Source organism: Micromys minutus (assembly GCF_963924665.1).
Source record: "Micromys minutus genome assembly, chromosome: 1".
In the NCBI taxonomy this organism is placed as follows: Eukaryota; Metazoa; Chordata; class Mammalia; order Rodentia; family Muridae; genus Micromys; species Micromys minutus.
The window spans coordinates 216381676-216407369 of record NC_137969.1 but is presented as its reverse complement, the minus strand read 5'-3'; the positions used below and the strand labels follow the sequence as shown (position 1 = coordinate 216407369).

The 25694-nt window shown below is 40.0% G+C and overlaps 1 protein-coding gene across 1 annotated transcript in view; it reads right to left on the bottom strand.

The window, feature by feature from the left end:
- The window catches only part of KIAA0586, a gene marked incomplete at its 5' end in the record, with an annotated part of 93395 nt that overhangs the window by 62462 nt on the left and 5239 nt on the right, over positions 1–25694 (bottom strand). Inside the window, 12 exons of the mRNA XM_080912825.1 lie at positions 1494–1681; positions 4588–4782; positions 7295–7469; positions 8808–9032; positions 9938–10010; positions 10579–10796; positions 12071–12203; positions 13901–14024; positions 15444–15605; positions 17657–17804; positions 20287–20508; positions 21669–21843. Coding sequence (XP_080768951.1) covers positions 1494–1681; positions 4588–4782; positions 7295–7469; positions 8808–9032; positions 9938–10010; positions 10579–10796; positions 12071–12203; positions 13901–14024; positions 15444–15605; positions 17657–17804; positions 20287–20508; positions 21669–21843 — 2038 coding nt within the window. The remainder of the gene's footprint in view (positions 1–1493; positions 1682–4587; positions 4783–7294; positions 7470–8807; positions 9033–9937; positions 10011–10578; positions 10797–12070; positions 12204–13900; positions 14025–15443; positions 15606–17656; positions 17805–20286; positions 20509–21668; positions 21844–25694) is intronic.

Below are 25694 nucleotides of genomic sequence, written 5' to 3'. Positions count from 1 at the left end.
GATAGAATTTTGCCAGTAATTACAAAGAATATTGAATATCCATGCACTGTAGGCTCAGAAGTTCATCAAAATCGAACTGGCCATTTTGGAGCTCATTTGCTATACAGTAAGAACTTGAAGCCTAATCTTTTCTTATGTCATTAAGCCAAATACAACACACATTATTTCACTAACAAATCTCTCCATGTTATATATTCTTTCTAGATAATAAAGCTGAAACCTCACAGTATTTTCTTCCCAAACTTTGAGTTACTAAATAATGGACTTTATTATTTAGAAAGAATATATAACATGGTAGAAATTTGTTATAAGAGAAATAATATGTGTTTTATTTGGCCTAATGACATAAGAAAAGATTATGTCACTAGTAACCACCAGTGGTGTCACATAATCTACACTGTTTGGTCCTAGACTTGACCCAAGGTTAAGAATGACTTCAAACTCATGACCTTTCAACCTCTACCTCTCAAATGCTGGCTCAAGCCACATACCCAACTCATAACAAAAATCTCCTCTAACCCTTTATTCTTCCAGATATCAAAATTATTCTAAAGTTCAAACTTAGGAAAATAAATCTCATATTATTTTTTTAATGCATTTCACTAAAATTACACATTAAATTGGGAAGAACAGTTAACTTGAATAGTTTTTTTAATATAAAAATGAGTTTTTTCTAGATTCACTCATGTCCTATGATCGGATAAAGTTTAAAATAATGATTATATTAGTCACACCCTTCATGTGGTTGCTGGAAATTGAACTCAGGACCTCTGGAAGAGCAGTTGGTGCTCTTAATCACTGAGCCATTTCTCCAGCCCCTCTATTGTTTTTTTTTTTTTTTTTAATCATATGTTTTGGTTTATTTTTCACTTGTTTATTATTGAGGCAGTGACTCCTTGTGTAGCCCCAGCTAGCTAGTGAGCTAGCTAGAAACTTGCTAGACAGACCAGGCTGGCCTTGAACCTGTGGCAATCTTCCTTTTGCTACCTCCTGGGTGCTTAGACTACAGGTATGTATCATTTATCATTTATTTATTTATTTAATTATTTAAGGTATATGAATGCTCTGTCTATACATACATCTGCATGCCAGAAAAGAACATAAGATCACATTATATATGGTTGTGAGCAACCATGTGATTGCTGAGAATTGAACTCAGGACCTTTTGAAGAGCAACCAGTGCTCTTAACCTCTGAGCCATCTCTCCAGCCCCACGTCCTTCTTTTTAAGCTAATTATAGCATACTGTTCAGCCATTCCTTTAGAATACTGTCCCAGCCCTTTGATATGGATCGCTTAGGTCCTATGATATGACTGCTGACTTAGGAGGGCAGTTTAAACATAGAGGCATCACACTAAGACCACAGTTACATAGTAATAAAGGAACCTCAGTGAAAGCAAGGTCTTCATAAAGTTATGTAATGAGCTGTAGGTTCAAATGGCATAAATCGGTTACTTTGGCTGTAGCAGGTCTGCTTGTGCACCCTGGCATACCTGTACAGAGAGCTGGGGAGGATCCTTCTTCTCTGATTTCATTTCTACAACTGCTACATTAGGTTTCTTGACTCTAGTTTTTACTTTTTGAGATGGCGGAGGAATAGAGGTGGTCACAGTCACAGGGTGTGGCTTGTTTACTATGACTCCAGCAGGTGGTACGGATTCACTATTACTTTGAGTTTGTCCTGTGAAATTTAGGGAACAGAATGAGTCTATTTCCCAGACAAATAGAAAAATCAAATTTAATGCCTGTTTTCTCTCACAAAAGGAAAGCAGCGTCTTGCAACCTCTCCTCACCACCACGGTCTACCCGCCATGTCAGCCTCTTTGTTATCTGTATGTAACTCCACTTCACATACACTATCCTAATGCTTAAATAAAGGTTGGTATCTGCTTACAGAACATGCTCTATACTGTCAGGTCTCATTTCAAAGATCCTGCTTGCTTTTTACATTTCAGAGTAAAGACTAAGGAGCTGGACATAGTGGCCCAGAGGGACACAGTCACTTCAAGGACCTCAAAGCCTCAGCCCCATGGGAAAATGGCAAAGCCTTCCTCTAGCTAGGCTCAGGAAATGTCTCCAAGTGGAAATGTAGATAGTGTGTGGAGACAATGTCCACCATAGCTCTCACCTCCCGTCCCTGGGTGTTTCCTCCCCCCTACAGAGTTGGAACCAACCAAGATTAACTAAACCTGTCTCCTTGTTTATCTGTATGTACTAACCCTGCCTCTTTACTGAGGTCTATTCAATACCCCAGCCTCTCCGTTCAACTGCATGTACTGAACTGGGAGCCTCCAGGTACAGAGGACTCTGCATCAGAGTCTACTGGATCCCAGCTCTCTGTGTGTCACTGTCTGTCTGTCTGTCTTCATTTTCTTGCTGACCCAGTCAGGTTCAAGTCCCTGAGGCTGTGCCAGGACACAGCACATGCCCTTAACTCCAGTACTCAGATGGCTGAGGCAGGAGGACGGCTATAAGTTTGAAACCAGCCTAGGCTACACAGTGAATTCAAGGTCAGCATAGTCTAGTATGAGACAGACTGACAGCCAGACAGATATAGTAGGCTTCATTTATACTAACAGTCTACTCTCAGAGAATAAAAAAATCAGAAAAAATATTTCACTCAAAATAACTTCAAAACATGTGTTGAGGAATAACCAAAGAAGTAAAAAAGACTTCTACAACAAAAGACTTCAAGATATTAAAAGGGGGAATTATAGAAGATGCTGGACAACAAAAGATCATGACTAGACAAAGCGATTCTGTGGAATCATTAAGAACACTATGGAGCTCTTACAGAGTTCAATCTCAATGACACACAGCCTGGTCTTGGCATAAAAACAGACAGGTAAACCGATGGAATAGAAGAGAGGACCCAGGAGTAAAATGGCTATGCTCATGTAATTTTTGACAAAAGAGACAAAAATGTATGTGGAAAATGAGAGCCTGTTCAACAAGCAGTTCTGGGGCTGGAGAACTGGCTCAGCGGTTAAAAGCACTGACTGCTCTTCCAGAGGTCCTGCGTTCAATTCCCAGCAACCATATGGTGGCTCACAACCATCCAATGCCCTCTTCTGATGTGTCTGAAAACAGCTACAGTGTACCATATACACACTATATGTATATATATAAATGAATGAATTGGCCTCAAAATGCAAGCTTTGCAAGGCTCTCATGTTTGTTTAAAAACAAACCAAAAAAAAAGTGGTTCTGGCAAGACTGTGTTTCTGCAGAAAAATGCAGAATACAGAAGAATGAATTGAATTTGTAGTTTTCACTTTATAAAAAAATTAATTTCAAGACAAAGACTCTAAAACCTGAAACACTGCAACTTCGAGAAAAAAAGAGAAAATACAATTCAAGATACTAAGACAGATATAGTTTTTTCTTTTTATAATGTGCATTAGTGTTTTGCCTGTATGTGTGACGGGTTGGCTCCCCTAGAACTAGAGTTAGACAGTTAGTTGTAAGATGCCATGTGGATGCTGGGAACTGAACCTGGGTCCTCTAGAAGAGCAGCCAAGTGCTCTAAACCACTGAGCTCTCCAGCCTCTGACTGAACCTTTTCACTAAAGAACCAACAGCACAGGAACGAGTCCCAAGCATCAGCAGATGGGTCTACGGGAAAAACAAATTTCTGCTCAGCAAAGGGAATGGTCAGTAGAGTCAACAGCCCACAGCACGGGATATCATCCCCACCAGCTACACTTCAATGCTGAGCTGACTTTCAGAATTTACAAAGGACTGCAGAAATTAAATACCAAAGAAATAAAATCACCAGTTGACAAATAGAAAAATAACTGAATAAAATAGTTGAAAAAAAAGGAGAAAGAAAAACAGATGATCAATAAATGTTTTCTCAAAGCACTCAATATCTCTAGCCATCATTGAAATACAAGCTAAAACTACATTGTGCACACACACACACACACACACACACACGTTTATGTGTACATATAACTCCAAGTGGTTTACTTTACATTTCCATATATATGTGCTAGAGAGATGGTTCAGAAGTCCAGAGCACTTGCTCTTCTAAAGGACCAGATTCAGTTTCTAGAACCCACATCAGGTGGCTCACAACCACTTACCTATGTAACTCCAGTTCCAGGGGACTCAACAGCCTATTGCCTTCATGGGTACCTGAACACATGTGATGCACATAAACTCACACAGGCACATACATAAACACACAAATTAAAATATACTGTTTTGAATGTATTTAGGGTTGATGTATCTAATATATTAGGGTATTCAGAGATAGCTCAGTGGTTAAGAGCACTTGCTGTTCTTTACTTATCACAACATGGTTCAAAACTACATAACAGTACTTTACAGTATCTCTCCTCATGCATGACGATATTCAAACAAACTTGACTTCTTGAATTATTATGTATGTCAATGGCATGTCAATCTTATCATCTACAGCAAGACACAAGAGAATATTTCCTGTCAACTCATTGTTACTCTGAATAACCTACATTCTGAAGCTCTCTCCAGACCTAAGTAGGTGACGGTTATAACTTATGCTGCTAGTCACAAGCAATGGACCTCCCCCTTCCCTACTGCCACATATTCACTGTTTCTTACCTAAAAGGATAGCCATAGGAATTAGATGACCTTCCAAGGTACCTGAAACAGTAGGCATTTCTCTGCTTGGGCTGAACATATACTGCTGATCAGCTTGAGGTAGTATGGTGATGGGATGCTGTATTTTAGAATCCATTTTTTTAAGTGATGCAACATGAAAATCAGTTTGTGTTCTTGCTGACTTGACTTTAGTGCCTGTAACAATCATCATTGGCAGATAATTAAAATTCAACAACCATCTATTAACTAGCCACCTAGAAATACAATAGTCTTCCCCAGTAAGATTTCATCCAAAGGGTCTAACTGGCCATGTAATCTCAGTTGCAACTATTTAACTCTGGTGACACTGGTAATGTATCATGAAATCAGCCATAAACAGTAAATGAACCTGGCTATGGTCAATAAAAATTTACTCATAAAAACGGCAGCTAACATGGTGGTGGTGCACACCTTTAATCCCAATACTTGAGAAGCAGAGGCAAATGGATCTCTGAGTTCTAGACTAAACCGGTCTATAGAGCACGTTTCAGGGCAGCCAGGAATATACAAAGAAACCTTGTCTTAAGAAAAGAAAAGAAGAAGAGAAGCAGAAGGAGAAGGAGGAAGACAACAAAGAAGGAAAACAAAACAACAACAACAAAAAAAAGAAAAACCTGACAGTTCACCTGTAGACCACAGTTTGTAGAAAGCTAAGAAAAATATTGAAGAAGATCTCTTTAAACTCATTAACGTTCCTTCACAATAAAAGAAAGTTAATGGTCATTTTTTAAAATAGGATTTCCCCTACCCCAATTCTCTCATTACACCTTTGCTCATTCTATATTCTGAATAATCAGACCTTATCCTTTGAAATTATACACAATTAATCTTATTCTATACTTATTTAAACTTTATGGGAGTTAGTGTATTTTTATGTAGATCTATACAGATATTATACTCTAAGTTATTAAAATCTTAAAAGTTTGTCATGGGGCTGGAGAGATGGCTCAGCAGTTAAGAGCACAGACTGTTCTTCCAGAGGTCCTGAGCAATACATGGTGGCTCACAGCCATCTGTGATGGGATCTGATGCCCTCTTCTGGTGTGTCTGAAGACAGCTACAGTATACTCACATACATAAAATAAATAAATCTTTAAAAAAAAAAAAGTTTGTCAGGCATGATGGCCCAGCCCCAGGAGGCTGAGGCAGGAAGACTGCTGTAAGTCTGATGCCAGCCAGGGGTACAGGACAGAGAGTGCTTTCCTTAGAAAACCAAAATGAAGGGTTGGAGAGAGAACTCAGTGGTTGAGAGTGACTGCTGCTCTTCCAGAGAACCTGTGCTTGATTCCCAACACCCACAACCCAACCACCTCAAGCTCCAGTTTCAAGGCATCAGATGTCCTTTGCTGGCTTCTGCAGGCACACACATATGTAAACAAAAATAAGATAAACCCTAAAAAAAAAAAAAAAAAAAAAAAAACAGCCAGATCTTGGGGCATACACTTTTAAGTTTAGCATTTGAGAACCAGAGACAGGCAAATCTGTGAGTTCAAGGCCAGAGTAGTCTACATATTGAGTTTTAGGACAGCCAGGACTACAAAAACAGACTTAGTTTCAAACAAACAAAAGAACAAGAAAAGCTAAATCAACAAGTAAACAGAACAAAACTTAAAATGTATACTATCTGTCTCTCTAGAGAAGATGAACTTCTTTTTCCCAGAGGGGAGAAAACACCGAGTCTGAGGATGGACGTGAAGCCCACTGGCTCTCACTGACTGTGACCTTGAAAGGCTTACTGTGGGTCTTAACAGTGTTTTAAAGCCTCAATCTATTTATTACTTTGGAAAGGTTTTCAAAGCTCAAAATATAATTTTAGCAATAAATGTACAGTAGTTAAGAACAATATTGGGGCAAAATATCATAATTTGCATGCCTTTAAAAATAGTAGGATTTATAGATAGATCATCAATCTGAACAGCCAGCATATAAAGGAAGGAGACCTGAGCAACTGCCACAGCTCCAACTCCAAAAGAGAAAGGAAGTAGCTTGGTATCCACTAGCTACACTGTTAGTAACGGTTACTAACTTCAGAGATGTAAGATAAAAAACTTGAAAATGTAACCAAATTAATAGATTCAAATATATCAAAGAAATGGCTGGGATGACTCAAAACACATACTAAAAATGAGAATGTTTTTATTTATTAAAAGCCAAAAAAATTAATCATTTTTGTTGACAAAGTCTTTTTGGTAGCAAATAAAACCACAAAAGTGCCCACAAACACTCTTCACTGGTAGATATCGACACTGAAGCTCTGTGCTCTTCTTCCCACTCAACATTAGACACTGAGTGGTATGCACAGCAAACTAATAAAAAGCAATATTATGCAATGTGATGGTTTGTATATGCTTGGTCCAGGGAGTGGCACTGTGGGTGTGGGCTTAAGACCCTCATTCTAGCTGCCTACAAACCAGTCTTCCCACTAGTAGCCTTCAGATGAAGATGTAGAACTCTCAGCTCCTTGTCTTGCATGCCTGCCTAGATGCTGCTATGTTCCTGCCTTGATGATACTGGACTGGACCTCTGAACCTGTGAGCCAGCCCCAATTAAATGTTGCCTTTTGTAAGCATTGCCTTGGTCATGGTGTCTGTTCACAGCAGTAAGACCCTAAGACATGCATTAAACTTCTCCTGTAAAAAGTGTAGTGACAGACACTGAGCTTCCTCACCTTTTACTTGCTCTATTACTCTTGGCCTCTGTGGCTTGGCCTTGGGAGATGGAGAAGTGAATCTGAGATACGGTCCTTTTTTAAGAGTGCTGCGATGGCCCTGATAAACCGGCTTTCCATATATCTGTAACATATAATCCTCGTCTTGTAAAGCTGTGGTTGACTTCAAGAGGCCCTACACATGCAAAACATATTACAATTACTGTAAAAATACTAAAATCTTTCACCTAGCAAACATAAAAGATTTCATATTACTATAAATATTTTTGGTTCCTAAAGTAATGTGTAAACACTTTTTACATAATTATTATGTTTAAATACAATAAAGTCTTTAAATGACTTTATATACTCCCAGCTCCACTCTCAAACAAAATGCCACAGAAAGGGGTTGGAGAAATGGCTCAGTGGTTAAGAATACTGGCTGCTCATCCAGAGGTATTGAGTTCAATTCCCAGCAACCACACAACCATCTATAACTATAATTCTATGGGACCTGATGCCCTCTTTTGGTGTGTAGACATACATGCAGAAAAAAACAAACATAAAATGCATAAATAAATAAATAAATCCCAAAATGCCACAGAAATGAAGCATTTATCAAGCACTAGAGCCAAGCATTAAATTAAATACTTCTCTGCTCGATAAGCCATGCCTAGCATTAAAAAGCATCAATGCTGGGTTAGAATGGTAAAGAAAATCTCTCTGAGTATCTAATATCATATCTTGAACTCATTAGGCATTAAACATAGTTTTTTAGGTCTAAAACAGAACATACACAAAAAGATGGTACATGCTTTTCAGTAAAATGAATCTAACTAAAACAATCTAATTAACAGCCTAAATAATCTCTAGGCCAGTGGTTCTCAACCTTCCTAACACTGTGATCCTTTAAGACAGCTCCTCATTTTGTGGTGACCCCTAAAAATAAATTTATTTTGTTGCTACTTCATAACCGCAATTTTGCTGTTATGAATTGTAATGTAAATACCTGGATATGCAACCCCCAAAGAGCTCTCAACCCACAGGCTGAGAACCGCTTCTCTCAACATGCCTAGTACATACTGGGATTCTAAGTATGAGCTCTAAGGTTAGGCATGGTGCCTGACCTAGCTTCCTAGCGTCCTAGCTTCCTGAAAGGATAGGTGGGAAAACTGCTTTAGTTCTAGAGTTTGAGGATAGACTGGGCAAATATAAGAACCTGTCTCCTGGGAAACAAAACAAAAAACATACCAAAGGCTTTCGAAGAAAACAAGTACAGACTGACTGCTCTTCCACAGGTCCTGAGTTCAATTCCCAGCAACCACATGGTGGCTCACAACCATCTGTAATGGGATCTGATGCCCTCTTCTGGAGACAGTGACAGTGTACTCATATAAATAAAAATGAATAAATCTTTAAAAAAAAAAAAAAAGAAAGAAAATATGATTGGGAATACTGTGGCATCTAAACACAAGGTGGGACAGGCTCTTCCTTCTTCCCTCTATCTGTGGCCTGAAGCAGGCATGCTCCTTACATTTCTCTCTTTTTGTGGGCCTGAGGCAGGCACACTCCTCACAGGTGGACTTGTAAACTGCTCCTGAATTTGTTTTTGATAATGGCTTCTTGGAATTACAGATCTGTTCACTGTTTTGTCTTGGTTACTGGCTTTAATATCTCTACTCATAGTTAAAGCTTTCTTGTTCCTTTGAGTCTTTGGATCAAATCTCTTTTGTTCATAATCTTTTCTCATAAGTTCATCCTAAGGTAAAGAAAATTAAAATTACTTAAGCCAAAGCAAATATCAGAACTTACTTAGTATATAAACATTGTTCAAATATATTTCTATATACTTCTATGTAAATATACTATATACTTCTAAATGCTTTAAAAATAAAAAATATTAGCTTATACATAAAAACACACTTTCTGGTAAAATGAACAAAAAACTATGTGCCTGCAAGTCCTGAACACAAGAGACAGGAAAAGCTCCAGCTGGGGGTCAGCATGGGCTACAGAGAGATCCCGCCTCATAAAACAAAAGTAAACAAAGCAATCCTAAAAGTAAAATCCTAGCAAGTTCTAACATCCAGAGGAGGAAGCAGAAGCATGGGACGAGATCATCACATGGGTTTATACCTTCAGGTGCCCGAATCACAAGTTAGTAACTTCACAAGAACAAACTTAAATAAGCACATAATTTACAATGGAACTGAGGTGACTACATATAAACTTAAATTATCTGATTACTTAAATAAGCACATTTACATGGAGCTAACAGTGATGAAGGCATTCTGCTCACTGGTACACAGCCATAGCCACTTCATCTTCTTATTCAGTAAGTTATACTCGTGACCAGTTCTACACCTTCAAACACACCAAACTTAAGATCTGGTGTCTGGAGATATGCCGCCCTTGTCACGGGTGTAAGAAAGATCCCACCTCTGGAACTGACTGTCCCACAAGTAAGGAACTCTGCTGTGTTTGCCTAAGTGAAGCAATGCTTCTCAAACTGTTGGCTTCAAACACCTTTGCAGGGAAAATTTTGTTTTCTGTTTAGCGTTTTCTAAATAAAACGGTCACATTAAAAAGAAAAGACACATCAATAAGCTGGAATTTATGCTATATTCTGAGAACTGACTTAATTTCCATTTTTCTATAACATACCTGGATTTCTGCTGAAATGATTTTAATCCATTCATCTACTTTCCTTCTGATCCTAATTTTCTCTGACATCTCTCTACAAAATAGAAAAAAAGAAATGTTCTTAAATTAGTCATAATATATTGTGAATAGGACCAGGATCCGGTGAGTCTAATCTAGTTTTAAAGCTCTGTGCAACCCTACACCCTTCCTGAGAAAGTAAAGAGTGACGGTATTCATTAAATGCTACAAGGAAAATGTCAGTGAAGAACTGGAGGAGAGAAGTATCAGGAGGAGGGAAAAATGAAATGGAAAACTGTAGTCAGTAAAATGCAGGACCTCCATGTCTATCCGCATCAGGTCCCGCATCTTCAGAGGCAAAAGGGGCCTCTTTCAAACATGCAAACGTAGTAAGCACAGAGACTGCTTAGAAAAGAGACTGGGGGATGAGGGGATGGGGGCTGAAGGGAGGCTCAGCGGGCGAGAGCACTCAGGTTCGGTCCCTAACACTCACAATCACCCCTGACTCCAGATCTCTGAATTCTAGGCACACACATGGTACATACACAAACATGTGGGCAAAATACTCTTACACATAAATAATCTTTAAATGAGAAAATCTAGCAGCTTTGTTAATAGAATATGGCGCCCACATCCTGTCTCACCTATTGGTAGCTAAAGCATTGATAAATGAATACATCGCAGCTCCATCCTTTGCTCGAACAATAGCATCCAGGTTTTCTTCTAGTACTTTTTTATTGTTTTGTACTCCTCTCAGAATCTTCGCAGCATCTTTCAAGACAGACCTTGTATTGGTTGTCTGGAGCATAACAGAATTGTGTGGATGATCTGAAAGCTTCAAGGTAACAGGAGATTGCTTCACCTTAAGATATATCAGAGGCAGAAATGTACTGTGTTATACTTACATCAATTGCTTTATTCTGAAGAAAAAGGGCTGGGAAAATGGCAGAGCAGTTCAGAGTGGAAACTGCTCCCCCAGGACTGGAGTTCATTTCCCAGCACTCACATCAGGTGGCTTGTCACCACCTGAACTCTGGCTCCAGGACATCTAACACCCTTTTCTGGCTTCCTTGGATACATGTTGCACATGCATGTGTACACACAAAGTACATTAAAATATCAGCATTAAATACAAAAAAGAGCTAGTACATTGTTGTGGCCATACACTAGAATCGATATAATACAAGGTTCAGCTTGCCAAATGAAAAGTTACTGAATACTGGCATTCATCTGTTTGGTTTGTTTTCTAGTTAAAGACATTATTACAAATATTACATGTAATAGAGATAGGAAATCCAGAGCGGTGCTAGGTCATCTGATCATCAATAAAAGCTTTACATGTGAAGAAAGCAAAATGAAATAAAGAGCAAATTGCTTTAGATGCTGTAAACTAGATAAACGAGGGCAACCCACAACCCCTTTCACTCTTCCTCACACGCCCTTATTAGCCCGAGAAAGACAGGCACAGTGCTCTGATCCCTGCACAAAGCTGTGGGCTCAAACCCTAGCCCTGACCCTGACCCTGAGTTAGGACAGTTGTCCTGACCCTGACCCTGACCCTGACCCTGACCCTGACCCTGAGTTAGGACAGTTGTTCTGACCCTAATCCTGAGTTAGGACAGTTGTTCTGACCCTGACCCTGAGTTAGGACAGTTCTTCTAACCCTGACCCGGACCTTTGAGGCCAATCTGGTTTAAAAACAATTCCTAGGTCATCAAGGGCTATATACTAGGATTACCTCAAAAGAACAAAAGAAAAACAGAAAGAAGCTGGAGAGTGGGAAGTGGTTAGTGGCACAGGTCTACCCATCTGCAGTAGACATCACCCCGTGCCGGCCTCAGCACTGTAGTGCTTTATTTTCATCCTTCCTTCTGATTGTTTAGTGACTTTTTAATTTCTTGTTTGTTTGCATTATTATTACATTTTACTAGGTGTGTGTGCAGACATACTGTTTCTGAGACAGAGTGTGATGTAGTTCAAGCTAGTCTCAAACACAGTGTGTATGTCAGGACAACTTTGAACTTGTGATTCCCCTACCTCCACTCCACAGTACTAGGATAGCATAAGGGAGCCAACACGCCTGATTTCATAGATTGTCCCTTATACTTATGGACTCTGACACCACGCCCACTTTACCTGGAGCATGTCACTTGCTTGTTTCTTCTGCTGGCCAAGATCGTGAACAGCATCATTACACCTCTGCACAGGTACCTGAGCTGTTGCTCGCTCTTCAGAGGAAGGAAATCTTTGTGAATGTGGAGTTTCAGTGCTAAAAAGACAAGAAAAGTTTCTTCAATTGTTGCAGGATATCTGATCACACTATGAACTCTAAGATTGTGTTGTTTACTAGAAAAACCTACTTCTGTGGTGTGACTCAGCCTTCGTACACACTTTTAACCCTCTGGCTGGAATATAGACAAGCCCTTAGTACACATGATTCCAGACAAGGTAAAGTTAGTTTGTAGAAGGAAGCACCCATGTTTGAATGTGATATCTAATTGAATGACAGACAAAGTGACCAGTCAGAGAAAGATTTGGCAGAACAGGATCTGCCCAACTTTCACAAGAAGAGAGAGGAAGGGGAAGATACTTAAGGGGTAGTGCAGAGAGAGACAGGGAGAGTTTTGCAGAGGCAGGATGCAGAGAGAGGACAAGCTAGACACAGGTGAACAGCCGGATGGTAGATAGAACAAGCCAGAAAATAAATAGCAGCCAAAAGACTAAATCAAATTGCTAGAGTTAGTCTGAGGCCAAGCAGAACAAAAAGTCAGATTGAATCAGTCAGTTTGAAGAGGAGTTTGAGCCACAACAGCTGAGTTGAACCAGCCAGAGTTCAGAGAAAACAAGAAAGGGTTAACTTATAGCAGTAAGTCTCAAAGGCTGAAAGCAGATCTGATGAGAGATACTGAGGTGCATCAGGAAAAAAGCAGGAAGGCCCCTGCTTACAAGAAGCTATGATTCAGATGCACTCACAGAACAGAGAAGGAGCGTTTGAAATGCTGCTCCTCCACAGGCAATGAGAACACTTGAAACTCACCAAAATCTGTTTTGTTTTCAGAACTCTAGTAACAAGAAGCCTGCAACAACCCAAGGAGCTTATTAAAGCAAAAGAACTGGTTTGGAGTTAGAGGAGCAAGCTATACACATTTGATCTTGGGTTTTTTGAGATGTTCTCACTATGTAGACTAGGCTAGCCTAGAACTCACAGAGATCAGTCTGCCTCTGCTTCACAAGTGCTGGGATAAAAAGGGTGCACACCCAACATGTCTAACTTGCACATTTGTTTCAGCTCACCCATACTTAAGACACCTTCCCCAAATGGCCTTGGAGACCATTAACTCTGCATCATGGAGGGACGAATGAGTCTGGAGCTTCCTTAAGTGTTGCCCACCAAGCTGATCATTATACAGCCTGCTCACTGAGCCAACCAAAGGACAGACTGTCTCAGACACCCGAAATAGCTCAGTGATAGAACACTGTGGCAAATAGCCACTTTATTCTAGATAGAGGCATTCATAGTAAAGCACTGATCAGTTCCACCATATTCCTGGGGCTTTGGAAGATCGTGTGAGCATGGACGACATGTGTGCCCATGAAGACCGGAGGAGGTCTGAGGCTCTCACATAACTGATTAGAAGCTGACTGATTAGAGGCACTGTCCAGGTAGAATGTGAACACACACTTTGAGATTTATCAGCTCATAGTATTAAAAAATTGTTTCAAATCTCCAACAGACAAAGCTAACAAAATAAATTCCAGTGTGTTCAGAAGAATTCAAATTCCACACTTGGACCAGCATTGACAAAAATAACCTGCAAACACTCCCTGGAAGACTCTGAGTCACTGTATTACTTCAAATGCTCAGTTCTCATTAAAAAGCAGTGATGTAATTAAATTCCTAAAGAAAATGTTGGATTTTGAACAAAGCTTTTTCTAGTCCCACTAGTTGCAATCTCTCGTTTTTACCTGTCTCTTTTCTCGAAATCCCATCCCAGTTTTGGCTGAGTTAGTAAGGTTATGTCTGATGATTCAGTTTTTCTTGTCAAATGCTCATTATTATTCAGAACTTGTTCCAAAAGCCTTAAATTTCCTACAGCAGGAAAAAAAACATATCATTTTCCAAGGGAATTCATTTCTCCTTTACAGTCCATCTCCTCTGCCTCTGTGCTAAGTTCTTATGATCACCATCTACTCCACCCACTCTATAACCACCATGGCTTCTTACACGTGCTACCTACGTTCTGTGTGTTGGAAACTTCATTCTTAAAGTTATGTATTAGTGGTATCTGAAATGTGGAGTCCTCAGGATGTGACTCATATAACCCGATTATATGAGTAAAAAGACAAAACTTACCTCTATCAGAGAATAATAACTTTTGTTTGTTTTCTTCAAGACAGGGTGTTCTGTGTAGCCCTGGCTGTCTTGGAACTTGTCTTACTCTAAGGACTAGGCTGAACTCAGAGATCTGTCTGTCTCCCAAGTGCTGAGATTAAAGGCGTGCACCACCATGCCCAGCTTGAGAGTAAGGTTTTTAATCACACACAGCTCAAAAAAAAAAAAAACTCTTAACATTTGGCTAAAGGAAGACTTGAATGCTCGAATGCTCCCAAGAATAAAAGCCCACAACTTAATATTGTCATTAACTTTTACTAGAAGGGCTATATTTGAAGACTCTGAACCAAAATAGTATTTCAAGTAAAATGGAAAAGTCCTTCGGTTTCATTAAGTTCATATATTGGCATTTATTCCAGCTGAATGTGATGATAAATGTTAATTTCCCTGAGTTGTACTTAAATCTATACCTAAAAGCAATAGAAGAAATATATTCCAAACATGATCAGCTTTGCATTCAGTGAAGCATTATTTTATTAGTTAAAAATCCTATTCATGAAAGGTTTAAGTAATCTGTTGGTGATAAAATTATATATACCTTAACTACAATAAAGAATCTAAGGAAATGACTAAATACCATGGGAAAATACTAAAACTAGCTATCCAACTAGAGTTTAGTTACTACTAGGCATATAATCTTAAGTCTTGAATGAGAAAATTCCACGAAGTTCTGATTACATAGGTCTAGCCAGATGTGGTGGCTCACAGCTACAATCTCGGTAGTCAGGAAGGTAGTGCAGGAGGTCTGAATGTGAATCGTCCCATATGGGCTTCTGTGTCCTCTCGGGCTAGTTGCGCTGTTTCAGGAAGTTATAGAACCTTTAAGAGAAAAGCCTTACTGGAAAAAACGAGTCACTGGGGACAGGCTTTGAGGTTTTATATCCTGGACTCATTTTCTATCTGCTTTCAGCTTCCTGACTACAGATTCATGACCAATGTCTAAGCAACCCCTTGTCCTCCTGCAATCATGCCTGCCCATGACTGAATGCATCCCTTTTTACAGCATGGGCTAAAATCACACTGCCTTCTTAAGTTGCTTCCTGTCAGGTATTTGGTCCCAGCACTAAGAAAAAAAATGAATACAAAGGTGGATACTAATCCCAGTTGGTTTCCTACCTTCAGGACTGTACATTTCCATATTTTCCTTTTCTTCTATAGGGTTTTCCCTCTTTGTTATTTTTCCATCCCTTGAAACAGGAACAGGGGCGAACCTTCGAGGTGCTGGTGTCTCTAAAGGAGATTTCTGCCCATCAAAATCTGCATCTTCACTTAAAGACACTTTAACAGAAAGGAAGAAACTAATCAATAGGGGATTTGTGGTGTGTCTCCAGTGATAGAGGGTTTGCCTAGAATTCATAAGGCCCTGGGTTCAACCGCTAAGCACAACACACACACACACACACACACACACACACACACTAATCACAATAATAAAGATAAAAACACTTTTTTATCTGACAGAATAAGGTACATTTCTGAGTTTGTGGCCAACCTGTTCTATATAGTGTTCAGGATAGCCAAAATACACAGTAAGACACTGTTTCAAAAATTAGTTTCTAATTAAAAAAATAAAAAGCTCTTTTGAGCACAAATGGTAAGGTACTTGCCTTGCAGGCATGAGACTCAAGTTCAATGTCCAGATTCACATTTAAAAAAAAAGTTAAATGTGGTGGCATGTCCTGGGGAGGCAGAGACAAACAGATCCCTGGAGCTCTCAGAATGACAAACCTAACCTATTTGTCAAGTTTCAGGTTAGTGAGAAACCCTGTTTCAAAATAAGCAGGATGGGGCATGGTGACATGTGTCTTTAGTGCATGTGCTTGGGGAGGCAGAGGCAAGTGAATCTCGATGAACTCAAGGTCAGCTTTGCTTACATATTGAGGTCAGCCAGGACCACATTAAGAGACTGTCTCAAAGAAAAAAAAAAGAGAAAAAAAATTACTCACTAGAAATCAGAATAAATGGAAAGTATAAATATCTTTATAGATAAAGCTTGTAAATTAAGAATAAATGTAACAATATTTGACTCTTCTCAAATCTGTGGTAAGATGGCACTGCTAGATATTTTTCAAAAAAAGATTGATCTCTGATTCTATATGAGTGTTTTGCCTAGAAGTACAGTCTGTGTGTGTGTGTGTGTGTGTGTGTGTGTGTGTGTGTGTATGTGTGTGTGTGTGTGTGTGTGTCTGCTGTGCCTATGGAGGCCAGAAAAGGACACTGAGCTTCTGGCACTCAATTTATGAATGGATGTGAACCACCTTGTGTGTTGATTTTTGGCTGCATGTTAAGTCTGTGCATCACAAGCATGCAGTGCCTGTAGAGGCCAGAAGAGGGCACTGGATTCCCTGGAGTGGAATTGTGAGCAGTTAGAAGTTACCATGTCAGTGCTGAGAACTGAACCTTCTGCAGGCGCAGACTGCTTGGTGCTATCCCTCTAGCCCCACTGCACTTTCAATGGCAAGAAAAACTAATTACCTGGTGATATAATACCTACTAATCAATCACACTCTTAGAAATTCATCCTAAGAAAATAAGATTAAAGAAAGAAAATGTTAAACCAGCATGCTGACACATCTGTAATCCCTGTACTTTTGATGCTGAGGCAGGAGGATCATCACCAGTTCTAGGCCAGTCTGGGCTACAATATAAAACCCAGCTTCAAGAGAAAAAAGAAAAAAACAGAAATAAATGACATTTGTTGTACTTTAAAAAAATTTTTTTTAAGATTTACTTTTTTATTAGGTATATAATGTCCCACATGCACAGCCAGAAGGGGGCGTCAGATCCCATGACAGATGGTTGTGAGCCACCAGGTCGTTGCTGGGAATTGAACTCAGGTCCTCTGGAAGAGCAGTCAGTGTTCTTAACCACTGAGCAATCCTTCCAGACATTGTATTATTACTCCTAAAACTGCCTAAAGCCCAACAACACAACAGCGCGTTTAACTACACCAGGTAAGTTTCCTCCTGACAAAATCAAGGCAGTCAGTGACTACACAGCTTGCTCTTCAGAGGGCTACAGATTAATTATAAACATTTTGATTCTCGGCAACTGAATTTCTTTCTAAATTTCTAGGTTTCTGACAAGTTTTCAAAGTGATTAATTAGAACCATAAACTAGGAATTATTATAATTTATAACTTAAACAACCTTAAAAATAACCTAAAGTTTATCTGAACAACAACAACAAAAAGATATAAAACCAAGAGTTCCAAAAAAATTTTATTTTTGAGACAAAGTGATCTACCATTTTATAAGCAAATTTTCACTTTTTACACATGAAGAACATTCACCACTGGTACATTTTATTCAAGAAACTAAGTATTTTACCTTGTTTAGAAACAAATGTGTTGTGTGAAGAAACGCTTCTACCAACACTAGGTTGTCCCAGTTTTCCAGAAGACTTTCCCACTGCTCTGGAAGGAGGCATGCCAAGTTGAAGACTACTAGCCTTGAGTGCAGCATCAATAAAATGGGTCTAGAAATAGAATCGTTTCATTAATTTCAAATGATTTTACATATAATTTTTATGACATCAAGAAACAAGATATATTGAGATTTATTAGGATTGAAAGTGGCTTATTGGGGCCTGGAGAGACGGCTCAGTGGTTAAGAACACTGACTGCTCTTCCAGAGGTCCTGAGTTCAATTCCCAGCAACCACATGGTGGCTCACAACCATCTGTAATGGGATCAGATGTCCTCTTCTGGTGTGTCTGAAGACAGCTACAGTGTACTTGTAAAAGAAAGTGGCTTATTATATTTAGCATACAATGAAAACAGGGTACACACTTATGTGCAGGCAAAACATTCCTATATTTAAAAATGGTAAGAAGTTTTAAGGTATATATAAAATGTAATTTTTAAAATAAAACTGATTTCAGAACATATTTTTTAAAGATTAATTTATTTTATTTCTATGAGTATACTATAGCTGTCTTTAGACACACCAGAAGAGGGCATCAGATCCCATTACAGACAGTTGTGAGCTGAGAGAGAGAGAGAGAGAGAGAGAGAGAGAGAGAGAGAGAGAGGAGGGAGAATGGCTTTTAAGAAGAGGTCAAGGCTCAGAGAGGTAAAGCTGTTTACAGAAGAGGGACCAGCACTCTGATTGAGTCATCTGGCTTCTCACTAGATAATGTACTACACACTCAAGTCCCAAATGAAAGACTTCCTAAATAAAGCCTTAGTACATGCCTATAATCATACTAGTAAATATTTCTAATTTCCTGAAACCACCAAGAAAATCCCTATTAAGAAGTCTTGAGAAATGTAAGTAAAAAAAATAGGGGTTGGAGAGATGGCTCAGTGGTTAAGAGCAATGACTGCTCTTTTAGAGGTCCTGATTTCAAATCTCAGCAACCACATGGCGGCTCACAACCATCTGTAATGGGATCTGATGCCCTCTTCTGGTGTGTCTGAGGACAGCTACAGTGTACTCATATATAATAAATAAATAAATCTAAAAAAAATGGAAAAAAAATCTTGAAAATGAAAGCACTTAAACATTTAATTTTTGTACCTTCTTCTGAGTGTTACATTTTAATATAATTATTAAAGCTTCAAAATAGTGCAATAGCTATAAAGCAATGTAGGAGCTCAGGGGATGGTTCAGTGGTTAACTGCTTTTCTCACAAGCACGAGGACAAAAGTTCAGATTTCCAGAGCACAAGCAAATGCTGAATTCAAGTCTAGACGGTGGAGATAAGAGGTCCCAAAGCAAGCTGACAGAAAACAACAACTAAACAAAAACAATCACCTCAATGAACCCTGAGCTTGATTGAGACACTATGACCTTGAAGGTCAGATGGAACACTGACCAAGGACGATTTCCCCATATTGGCACATGCACACTTACCCATGCAGACCCCCAACACACACACACTCTCATACACATACAAATGAATAAATATAACCAGGTGGTGATAGTGCAAGCTAGAAAGCAGAGGTAGGCAGATCTCTGGGATTAAGACCACCCTCATCTAAAGAGCAAGTTCCAGGACAGCCAGGGATATACAGAGAAACTGACTCAAAAGACGAAAAGGAAAAAAAAAAAATTTACAATGGTTATATATTCCTATTTTTAAAATGTTTTAGAGCTGGGTAGTGCTCCAGAACTTGGAAATTCCAAAAAAATAAAAACTCAGCTATTCATAAGCTAGCTCTTCTTTTTATAATTCCTCAATATATCATACTCAAAAGGCACTAAGGTACTGATTCTTCCAATAAACTAAATGCAGGAGCATTTGTAAGCAGTGTGTACCCACTCCACACTGTAGGCAGTCTGCCCACGGGAGCATTAGAATCTTGAGGAAGCTTTCAGTGACAGTCAGGCACCGTCACAGACCTGCTCTCCCAGAATCTCATCACATCAAAGTGTCTGTTTTTATAAAGCTTTCCAAATGAGTCCTATCCATATAAGCAGACTAAGACTGCTGATGTAAACAAATCACTGCCTGGGCTGGGGAGCAGCTCAGTCAGAAAAGCGCTCGTCTTGCAAGCGTGAGGACCCGAGTTCAGGGCCCTAGCTGGGCACAGTGGCCAAGTCTGCAGTCAGTGCTGGGAGAAAAGGGAGCACACAGTACATCCCTGGAGCTCGCTGACATCTAGTCTAGCCAGATTGAGGAGCTCAGGATTCAGTGAGACTGTCTCAAAAAAATAAGGCAGAGGGCGACTGAGGAAGATATTGAAATTAACTTCTGGCTCCACATGAATATACACACAATGCTGCAGAAGGAAGAAACGCCAATTATAAGGAGAGGTGTCACAGCACCAACAACACTATAACCTAGACACACACAGTGTCTACACAGCATAAAGAATACTGAGCAAGCAAATCATGACTTAAGAAATCAAAACTGTCACAAGCTAGTGTGCTACAACAATTATTAGTTAACAATAACTTAAGAGATGTGCATACAAAAGGATCACCAAGTGTGCACCGGCTAGTATCACAGATACCTGAATATCTATCTGTTGTTGCTGTAGTTTTTCAAGGTGCCTGATGTGCTGCTCCATAAACACATTCATTTGCTTCTCATGACGGTGACAGTGTAACTCCCCTGGTTTATTCTGAATGCTTGCTTGGTGCTCTGTCACACGCTGTAACTGTTTATCGGTCTCCTGTAACTTATTCAGTAACTCTCCAACAGAATTAACCTTAGCTTCCAAATCACTCTGTACCTAAAACAAGACAGCAAAATAGAATTTCATAGTGTAGAAAGACATCAAAGGTGTGCTCAAATCCTAGAAAGGTTATTTACAACAATTAGTATTAAGAAGGTATTAAACATGAGCCGTTCGTTGCACATGAAATTTCTCATGATTCCATGTCTTTGTTTTTAGAGTCACAAAATTAAGAGGTAAAATAGAGTAATCCATAGGTATGTTTCGTTTCATGAACTATACATAGATATTATGCATGTGTATACACACCAAATCTGACACAAAACATTTTATAATTGCAGGAAAAAATGATTAAAGAGAGGAAACAGCAAAACCAAGTAGCTTATGATGGCACACATGATGGCATATGTGGAGCACACCAAGCTGTGATTAAATGTGTACTGTTGCCATGACACAGAACCAAGCAGGAATGGATAAGAACCATGGCTTTGAACTCATGTTTCCCATACGGATCAGACGCAGAATTGGCAAAGCCTTCTTCTGATTCAAATGTGTTTAGAGGATTGATTAATCAGTGTGCTTGGAAAAAGAAAACAAAAACCAGTCATAGTAGTACACTGTGAAGGCAGAGAGTGAGTTCCAAGGGAGCCAGGGCTATGGAGAGAAGCCCTGTCATGAAAAACAAAACACAAAGACGAGCAACTGTGGCTTCTTCTGCCTGGCTATTTATTCAGTCTGAAACTGCTGTCCTAGACTTCACACTGAGAGGGGCTAACCCCTCCCCCATGCTGTGTACAATTAGCATGCTAAGGTTCCAGGTTATGGTGGTAGGAGGCACAAGGTTCCCTAAGTGTGCAAACAGCCCACCTGACCCCCGACCCTTTTCTGTGCGTGTGTGTGTGTGTGTGTGTGTGCGTGCGCGCGCCCACCTGACCTTTCTCCATTCTTTCACCATCTGTCCTCAGGTTTCCAGACCCAAGTCATGCAAAGGCACATTCCTATAATCACAGAAGTATTGCAATATTTTCTTTAACCCAAATAAACTCATTCTATGAAAACACAACTCAGTAATTAAGAACACAAGCTGTGCAGCTATATTGGGCAGATTTACCACTACACTCTCTATTCCCCTCCTAGGAGACCCCTTGAGTCAGACACAACCATATAACCAACAACCATGCATCTTAGTGTGCGGGATGTCCAGGAGAGAAAAGTACCTTTATCCAAGGAGCTGCAGTCGCAATGGCAGCGGCGGTTGCTGCAGCCACCGTTGTAGCTGAATCAATTCTATTGGGTGGAGTTTCAGTCTCCTGAGCAGCAGTATTCTTTTCTGTACTCGTTCCTTCTAAAAGGTGTACTTTCACCGCCTTAAAAGCAGGCACGCTTTGAGCTCTTTAAAGACAAAGAAACAAGGTTCTCAGTGATCTGCACTGAACCATTTGAAGAAATGCCTTCATGCCCTAATCTGGGGAGTCTCCTACAGTGGCTTCGGGGTTTCTAGTAAACTTTTACTTGTAGTTACGTGCAGCTTGTGCAAGAGAGGACAAGTGTGCGCATGTGAGACTGGAGCTGGTCCTGCTGAAGAGTAGGAGTTGCCTGAGGTAGGTGCTAGGAACCAAACGCAGTCTTCTACAAGTGCAGCAAGCATTCTTTTTTTAGGATTTATTTATTTATTTTATGTGAGTACACTGTAGCTGTCTTCAGACACATCAGAAGAGAGCATCGGATCCTATGACAGATGGTTGTGAGCCACCATGTGGTTTCTGGGAATTAAACTCAAGACCTTTGGTAGAGCAGTTGGTGCTCTTAACTGCTGAGCCATCTCTCCAGCCCTGTGAAAAGCATTCTTAACAACTAAACTGCCTCTCCAGCTCCATCTTGAGTTTTTTGTTTTGTTTTGTGTTTTTGTTTTGTTTTGTTTTTAAGTAAAGCGGGGGTTAGTGAGATGCCTCAGAACTGTTCAGAAGACCCAGATTCAATTCCTAACACCAACCCATGGTAGCTCACAACCACCTTTAACTATACAGTTCTAGGGAACTGGATGCCCTCTTCTGACCTCTTGAGATATGCACATGATAAACAGACACACTACAAGCAGGCAAAACACCCAGGCATATTAAAAAGAATTTAAGTGTCTATTAAAGTCATTTAGCTAATATTATTAAGTTCAGGTCACTAAGGATTAAAGAAATAAAAAGTTATCCCTTGAAGGCAGTAATACTATGTTTGAAAATGACTTACACATGACAACAACATGGCCGCAGTTATAAAGACTCACGAATACAAAACATAAGGTTTAATTCCCAAAGGGAGGAGAACTGCATCTGATTCTAAGAACTGAGAGTTGTGTTCACCAAATACGTTTAGAAGAATTATAAAACTAAGGGATGAAGATATGGCTCAGGAGGTACATGCTTACATGCATGACATCTAATTTCCAACCCCAGCACATGCACATCAAAAAACAAACAAAAAAAAAATTTAAAAAGCTGGAAAACCAACAGTGCCTAGTTCTCCATTTATACTCAGACTTCTCACATCCTCCTCCAGAGGTTAGTTTGCCCCACACCCAGGACTTGTATTTCCACATCCTATCAGATCTAGCCCAGGTCCCACAGCCAATGCCCCAGCCAGTCTGGCCACCTGTGTTTTGCAGCAACAAATTCTAGGCTACCAAGGCACCAAAATCCTGACTTTAAGCCTAGTCCCACCATCTCCTCCTGACCTGTCACCAACATTTAACTCCCACTTGGACGTACTTTACCTGCATCTACCCACAGTCCCAACTCCACACCACGCCCTCCTCCACGTACAGCCTACTAAGTCCACAACCTTTACATATGTCTTCTCCAAAATCTACCTAGTGCAGCCTTCCCTGCCCTCATAGCAGAAGCTGTAGGTGTGGGCCAGTATCCCCCTATCTATCCACCATACTACATGACTGCCATGTCCACTTAGACCTTCACACTCCCGTTTGAACAGGAAAAGCACCCCAGTCCCTTTTGCCCACTAGACCATATTCTACCCAAGTCACTTCTAACTTGCAGACCCGTTCCTCACCATCTCTCTTCTCCCCCAGCCTGCTCCATCCATAGCGAACTTAAAACTAACTTAAAGGAAGACCCCATGCCCAGATCTCATTGAAATAATATCAATAATATAAAAGCCCACCAGTCCTATAGAAATGCTTGCCAATGAGAATTACCTAGATAACACCAGGACACAGAATTTAAAAGAGCAATCATAAACTTCACTGAAGAATTCAAGAGGTTTAAAGAAGACACAAAACAAACACATCAATGAAATCAAGGAGAAAGTTTAAGGAGAATAAAAACACAAACATAAGGCTAATAGAAATGACAAAGATAATCCAGGAATTGAAAACAGAATTCAGTAAACAGACAAACTGAAATAAAGATGGAACTGACAAACCCAAAGCCTAACTAGAAAACTCAAAGGAAACCTGTTGCGGTAAATATTAAACAGTTCTGTCTGTTATCGGCACTGCAGAGTGACCTCGGGAGCCACCCGAGTTGTGGAGCCAGGCACCCAGACTCTCTCACAGGACCCACAAGCTGCCCGCTCCACTCAGTTCACTTCCCAGGCGGTTTATTTCACCCGCCCATCTCAGCCATAGCTTACACACACTGTCCCCTACACCCCTCTCCCAGCTGTCTATCTTTTAGTCTGGAACTTTGGCTACCTGTTCCTGTGCAGAGCCACAGGCCACCAAGCTGAAACCACTCACCCCCACTGTACCTCTACCAGCTGAAAATTTAGCTCACATTCTCCACAGCCGGTAAAAACAAGACTCCACATCTATTAACTTATCAAACAGGTTTATATGTTAATTCTCAATCCACAAACCATCTATACAATAAGCTTACAACCAGTGGACAAAGATATAAACTGTCCATCCAGAAAAGATAAAATAGACCCATAGAAACCCTTAGAGATAATCATAACAACCTCATTAAGCTAGAGATGCACCAAGAGAAACACACACATCTGCTTTCATGTTGCCTCTGGAGATCTCTTCCACTTTCTTGGACCTTTCTCTGCCTTCCTTCTTCACTGTCTAATCAATTGTCACCTTAATATAAACCTACAGAAACCCTTACAAGCAGGAACAATCGAGACAAATATAAATGATCAGATCTTAAAATTAAAGGATCCTAGACCAAAGAAACAAGAAACATGAACAACAACAAAAACCTATAGGAAAAATACATAGGAAACATGGGGCACCATGAAAAACAGCAAACCTTCAAATTATAGATATAGATAATCAAAAAGAAACCCAAATCAATGGCACAGGTCTTTAATAAGATCAGAGAATAAAACTTACTCTAAGGAAAGTATGACAATTTAAATATGAATGGCACCCGCAGGCTCATATACATAGTGCTTTGTCACTAGGGAGTGGCAGTATTTGAAAGGATTGGAAGGATTAGGAGGCATGGCTTTGGTTACCTTCATCATGGTGTCTCTTCACAGAAATACAAAAGTAACTAAGACAGAAAGGCATACCCAAAAATACAAGAATCACACAGAACGCCAAATAGACTAACACTTACCACTGGGCAGTGTGCATCCCACAAGTACAGCAGGATGGGAATAATAGCTCAGTGCTAGACGTTAACATGCACAAGGCCTTGAGTTCATTCCCTTACCACAAGGAAAGAACCAAGCAAACAAACAGATACATAACTGCCAACAGACATTGGACTTCAGTCTTTTAAAAAAGATGGTCCACTGCACTCTCAACTTAGACCAAGACAAACTGGTGAAAGCAACACAAAACCTAGGAATCCCTAGGTGAGTTCAAGCACTGTAGGCAGGAATATGCCCATGCCCAGCTCTGGGATCTCTAAGTGGGTCTAAGTGTGGTTGGCAGGAATATGCCCATGCACAGCCTGGGTTCCCTCATGTCCGAGGGCAGCACGGTACGCTGGCACTTACTTCTCTCTGATGCCTGTTCACAACTAAGAGTAACTGTTCTATGTGCACCTCAAACGTGTCAAGTTAGTTTGGCTTTTAACCTGCTGACCTCCTCATACTGAGTCACCAAGTTTTCTCAATTATTTCATCATAATTACATGACAACTGCCACAGACAGAATTGGGAAGGCAGGAAGTCTTATCTAAGGTCATCCATCCTCATTTCTTAATTTTACATAATGAGACTGAAGTCTGAAGATAACAGGGTTAACTTGACCAAGACAAAGATTTAGTGGGGGACAG